The sequence below is a fragment of the Cebus imitator genome, unplaced genomic scaffold (genome assembly GCF_001604975.1).
Source record: "Cebus imitator isolate Cc_AM_T3 unplaced genomic scaffold, Cebus_imitator-1.0 Scaffold306, whole genome shotgun sequence".
Classification (NCBI taxonomy): Eukaryota; Metazoa; Chordata; class Mammalia; order Primates; family Cebidae; genus Cebus; species Cebus imitator.
The window spans coordinates 2,012,683-2,018,653 of NW_016107621.1; the positions used below are offsets into that span (position 1 = coordinate 2,012,683).

At 38.4% G+C, this 5,971-nt stretch overlaps 1 protein-coding gene across 8 annotated transcripts in view; it reads left to right on the plus strand.

Annotated features, from left to right (window-relative positions):
* Window positions 1–5,971, plus strand: part of LOC108285674 (zinc finger protein 780B) — an 18,029-nt gene that overhangs the window by 993 nt on the left and 11,065 nt on the right. For 2 of the 8 annotated variants that reach the window (XM_037729474.1, XM_037729475.1), the window contains exons 2-5: window positions 2,601–2,746; window positions 3,093–3,146; window positions 4,361–4,487; window positions 5,712–5,810. In XM_037729474.1, the coding sequence (XP_037585402.1) occupies window positions 3,138–3,146; window positions 4,361–4,487; window positions 5,712–5,810 (235 nt within the window). In that variant the 5' untranslated portion in view covers window positions 2,601–2,746; window positions 3,093–3,137. Of the gene's footprint in view, window positions 1–188; window positions 312–2,600; window positions 2,747–3,092; window positions 3,147–4,095; window positions 4,240–4,360; window positions 4,488–5,711; window positions 5,811–5,971 lie in introns of those variants that run through there. The other 6 variants (XM_017502975.2, XM_037729476.1, XM_017502981.2 and 3 more) reach the window with 6 other exon arrangements.

Genomic DNA, 5,971 nt, shown 5'->3' on the forward strand with positions numbered 1-5,971 from the left:
CCGCCAACTTTCCCCTTAATATTTACAGAACCATTTGGCAAATCGTTCACACTTTCCTGTGCGCTCTCTTCTTCTAAGCTGGTATAAAAATAGACCTCCAGATGTTTACATTAAAGCTTTATTTTAGACTCTGCTTTGGTAAGATTAGTCTATGGAATCACACACCAGGTATCTGATTGTCTTTACAGGCCTCCTTTTCAAAGCAGGGAAGAATGGAGATGGTTGGGTGATTTCCATTCCTCTGTGAGGCTTTCAGGAGTTAGAAAGTGATTGCTATGTTGGCCAGGGTGGCCTCGAACTCCAGAACTCAGGTGATCTGCCCTTGGAAAGTGCTGGGATTACAGGTGTGAGCCACTGCTCCAGGCCTATATAAACATTCTTTAGATTCCACTGATGAGTAAGATCATGTGTCTTTCTGTGCCTGGCTTACTTCACTTAATATGATGTTCTCCATGTTCATCTGTGTTGTTGCGAATGACAGAATTTCCCTTTTTATGGCTAAATACTGTTCCATTGTGTATAAATGCCTGCATATATACCACATTTTCTTTATCCAGTCATTCACTGATAGACACTTAGATTTATTCCATATCTTGGCTATTGTGAATAGTGCTGAAATAAACATGGGTGTGCAGATGTCACTTTGACATGGATTTCATTTCCTTTGGATATATATTCAGTAGTGGGATTGCTGAATCATATGGTAGTTTTATTTTTTTAATTTTTTGAAGAACCTCCATACTGTTTTCCATGATGTCTGTGTCACTTTACATTCTCACAGGGTTCAAGTATTCCCTTTTCTCTACATTCTCACAAACACTTAATTTTTGTCTTTCCAATAGCCACCCCTACACACATGAGGTGATATCTTATTGTAGTTTAATTTTCATTTCCCTGATGATTAATGAAGTTGAGCATTTTTTCATATACTGTTTGCCATTTATATGTCTTCTGTTTGCCATTTATATGTCTTCTTTTGTGATGTGTTTATCAGGTCCTTTGCCCATTTTTAAATTGGGTTGGTTTCTTGCTGTTGAGCTGTTTGAGTTCCTCACATATTTTGGATATTAACCCCATATCAGATATATGGTTGCAAGTATTTTCTCTCATTCTGTAGATTATCTCTTCACTTTGTTGTGCAGAAGCTTTTTTAGCTTGATGTAATTTCATTTGTCTATATTTGCTTTTGTTGCCTGTGTTTTTGACATCTTTTCCAAAAAGAAAAATCATTACCCAGATCAATGCCATGAAGCTTTTCCCATGCATTTTTGTCTATTTGTTTCATAGTTTGGGTTCTTACATTTAAGTCTTTAATCCATTTAGAGTTGATTTTTGTATAATGGTTTGAGATAAGGGTCTGATTTCATTCTTCTGTGTATGACTAGTTTTCACAATGGTATGTATCAAAGAGACTGTCTTTTCCTTATTGTATGTTCTTGGCACCTGTCTCAAAAATCAGTTGGTTATAAATGTATGGATTTATTCTGGGACTCTCTATTCTGTTCTGTTGGTCTACGTGTCAGTACCATGCTGTTTTGGTTACTATAGCTTTGTAGTATATATTGAAGTCAGGTAATTTGTTTGGTGCCTCCAACTTTGTTCTTTTTGCTCCAGATTGTTTTGGCTATTTGGGGTTCTTTGTGGTTCTATACAAATTTTTACATTTTTTTTTTCTATTTCTGTAAAGAATGTAGGACTGAAATTCTTAACCTGAGTTCCTGTAACTCCACTTATTATCTTGGGGACCACAAGCTCTTGAAATAAAATATTGAAGCATTATAGAAATTAATAAATGTGGGTTTCAGAGGAAGGAATAATATCTCATTTCATAAGACTATTGAAAGAGTGTGTGACCCATGAGGTTTGGATCCATTGGTCTAGAAAGAACATTGGTTCTCAGCTGGGGTGATGTTTAGAAACTTTTGGTTGTCATACTGTGGGGGAAAGTGCTACTTAGATCCAGTAAACAGAGGTCAGGGATATTGCTGAACATTGTACCATGCACAGGGTAGCTCTCCTCACAGCCCCAACAAAGAATTGTCAGTAGTGCCTAGGGTGAGAGAAAACTTAGTCTAGAATCAAAAGACTGTGATACCTGGAATGACACTGTAAATAATCTTATATAAACTAAGTGTTTATGGAAATCACTAAGCAAATCATACTAGACTTAAGTGATAGAGTGTTATGTGTATAGATACATATATGTGTATGTATCTATACATGTGAATATAATTATATATTCCAAGTTAATGCCTGTGCATAGTCACACTTATGAAGTACTTTTAAGCAAAAAGAAGAAAATTGGGGCTATGATACAGAGATAAATACTGTTAGCATGCATACACTTGTCTAAATTTTTTTTGTATTGATATCTATTAGACTTTTAAAAAATAGTTTTATATGCATATATTTTACAAATGTAATCATATTGTCTATCCTATTTTGTAACCTGATTTTTCTGTTAGTTGTATGTCTTGAACATTTAATGATTACTTCATATTCTATTACATGGATGTTCTGAACTGTACTTAACCAGCTGGCTTTTGCTGAACTCAGAACGCTGACCACTGGTCATGAAATTCCTTCTATATCCTTTCCAGCTTTCATGCCTTGCCCCACTGCACCCAGTCCTGACTTCACAAAAAGGTTCTGGTTTGGATAATGTGATCCCTTCTCAGCTCTGAAAAGTGGGACTAGGGCAGGAGGATTGCTTACAGCAGGATCAGAGGCCCAGTCCTAGGCCAAGGTAGGTATCCTAAGAGTAGAGGACTGGTTGGAAGCCTTCCTGCAGGAGTGTCTTTTGAGCAACTTCAAGACAGAAATGCCTGTGCTGTGCATTCATACTTGTGCCGCAGGTTCCCTGGAATTTAGGCGAGAGCTTAGTTTCATCCACACTCCACCTGTTCACTGCCAGTTTATTTGTGAGAGGGTGTGTTCAGAGAAAAGGGGAGTGATGGGAGAGGGTTGGAAGTGTGTGTGTTAGCAGGGGTAGTTGAGAAATAGGATTGAAGGATAAAATAGTTATTTGCTTCAGTGCTTTGGGAGCATTGAGACACAGCCTGACTTACAGCCTTTTTGTTGTTGTTTTCCAGGAGAGAAGCCCAAGGAAGATTAACCAATTTTGAAATTCTAAAAACATGGTCCATGTAAGTTGGTATTTCTCTCTTCTTGAAGTATGGTGATTTTCAGGTTAGGTGACTGTTATTATCTAACCTGAAACTTCTTACCTAAGGATCCACTATTTTACACCCCAGTTTGTCCCATTACAGTGAAGGTTGGGACCAAAAATAAAGGTCAGTGCTCTTCCTATTTGTACCTCTGTTTTCCTACTGGCTTTGATGTTTTCTTGGAGCAGGTTATTCAGTCTGTGCTCTGAACTCAGTCCTTGGTCAGGAAGAATGTTGGAACATTAGATAAGTCGGTCCCCACAGGAAAACATGGTCTTGTGGATTTGATAAGTTACAGATGATTGTCGCATTTGACCACACTTGGGAACACCTTGAAACTTCTCCACCGACTGGGGCTTTCCAGGTAGCTAAGGTAGAATTCCATAGTGAGTGGCCTCAGTCTGCAAGTGTGACAAGGTGATCTGCTTTATGAGCCTTTTAGGAAAGTGATCAGTGAGGACAGTGGGCAGTAACAGGGAGAAGATTATTCAGGGCACAAGTGGTTGGTGATTACAAATTCTCTGAATTGGGAAAAACCTTAGAGACTGACCATCTTAAATATACAAATAGAAAAAAATGATTAAATCTAATATGTCAGTTATTATTGAATTTTATGCAGCTTACAAAAATCATTTGTCATGACAAGAAAAATAGTTTTATCATCTGATACTATAATGAGATGAGGATTAAGGGCATTCCTCAATTTTATGCAACCTACCTTTTTTTTTTTTTTTTTGAGACAAGGCCTCACTCTAGCCCAGACCGGAGTGCAGTAGTGTCATCACACTTCTCTACAGTGTTGAAGCCCCAGGCTCAAGTGATACTCCCACCTCAGCTTCCCAAGTAGCTGGGACTATAGGCACATGCCACCATGCCAGTTACTTCTTCTTCTTCTTCTTCTTCTTCTTTTTTTTTTTTTTTTTCCAGGAAATGTGTCTCGTTATATATGAGAACAGGAGGCTGTTCTCATACTCCTGGGCTCAAGTGGTCCTTCCATCTTGGTCTCCCAAAGTACTGGGATTACAGGCATGAGCCACCATGCCAGGCCAGCAGCAGGATTCTTGAAGAATGTGTAGGCATTCTGAGAATTTTCATATTGCTCCTTTATTGAAGTTTAGTCCTTCACTTTCTCTCCTTTCACCTTGAAACAACTTTCTTCAGTTTTACCATAATACATGTGTTTGTGGTTTCAGGGATCAGTGACATTCAGGGATGTGGCCATCGACTTCTCTCAGGAGGAGTGGGAGTGCCTGCAGCCTGCTCAGAGGACCTTGTACAGGGATGTGATGCTGGAGAACTACAGCCACCTGATCTCACTGGGTAAGGTCCTCTGCCCCAGTTAATTTAGCATCTGTTCTCTGGAATATCAGCTTTTTTTCACTGTGAATTTCAGGGCTATCTTTTAAGAGGTAGCTGAATTCCTTCTTCTTGTTCCCAAAGGAGTGATTTGAGATTTGTTGGGTTGAAAACAGGCACCTCACTGGAGCCCCTGCAACTTGCCTACTCCACGGTGGCCTCCTCCATTACGCTGGTCCTCTCTGTAATTGCCTCTCTCTCTTCATGACTATGGGACTGAATTTGAAATATTGTATATTCATTGAATGATATTGTTCAAGAACCATAATATCAAACATATTATGTTTGATCTCAGAATTACTGTAGATTTTCTTTGTTTGTTTGTTGGTTTTGTTTTTCTGACCTACCTGTAGGCAGAAGAGTGTCTTGGATTTTTCTATCAAAAGAGCCTCTAATGATTGCTTGAGCCTGGGAGGTCAGTGTTGCAGAGAGCCATGGTGATGCCACTGTACTTCAGGCTGGGCAACAGAGCAAGACACTGTCTCAAAAAAAAAAAAAAAAAAAAGCCTCAATGATTTACATATACTGACTGGGTTGACAGAATTAATTTAGCATTAAAGTGAATGCATTCCATTGCCTTCAACAAACATTCCATTACTTGTTTTGTAGTTGAAAGTTTCAGGTCATGAAATGTAGGTTTTTCTGTTGAGTGAATATTCTAAAAATGAGCTGTAAATGTCTAAGGATGCAAAATAAATAACAGTAAACACAATAATTGTTAACTTTGTGATACTTCATATCAGGCAATGTTAGAACTATTTACGTATATTATCTTATTTAATATTAGAATCAATCCTATAAAACAGGTATTATTATCATCCCTGTTTTACAGTAGGGAAAACTGAAGAACAGAGAGTTCAAGTGACTTGCTTAATGTCAAAGTGTTAGTGGGTGGCATAGACAGGATTTGAACCAGGCAATCAGGCTTGAAGCTTCCTGCTTTCAACTACTAAATTATACCTCCTCTTGAGGGATAAGATTCTATTATGAGTTTAAATGAAAGAAAGTTCTTTTTTTTTTTTTTTTTTTAAACATAGTTGATCTCTTACTCAATCCTCTCACTCTTATCTGGAGCCTCTTCTCAATATTGTTTTGACTTGTAATTTATTATAAGTTTAACCAGGTCTCAGAGTTTAAAAAAAAATTCTATTAAGAAAATTCTACATGTATCATTTCTTTTCTGTTAAGCAGGAAGTTCCGTTTCTAAGCCAGATGTGATTACGCTACTAGAGCAAGAGAAAGAGCCCTGGATGGTTGTAAGGAAAGAAACAAGCAGATGGTATACAGGTAAGTGAGAAAAGCAGGCAGGGGGAAGCCATCGTTGTCCCGGACAGCCCATGTGGTCCAAGAGGATTCACATTTGTGAGATGTAGTTTGGAAAACTTAAGACCCAAGGCCTAGGCCGGGCGCGGTGGCTCACGCCTGTAATCCCAGCACTTTGGGAGGCC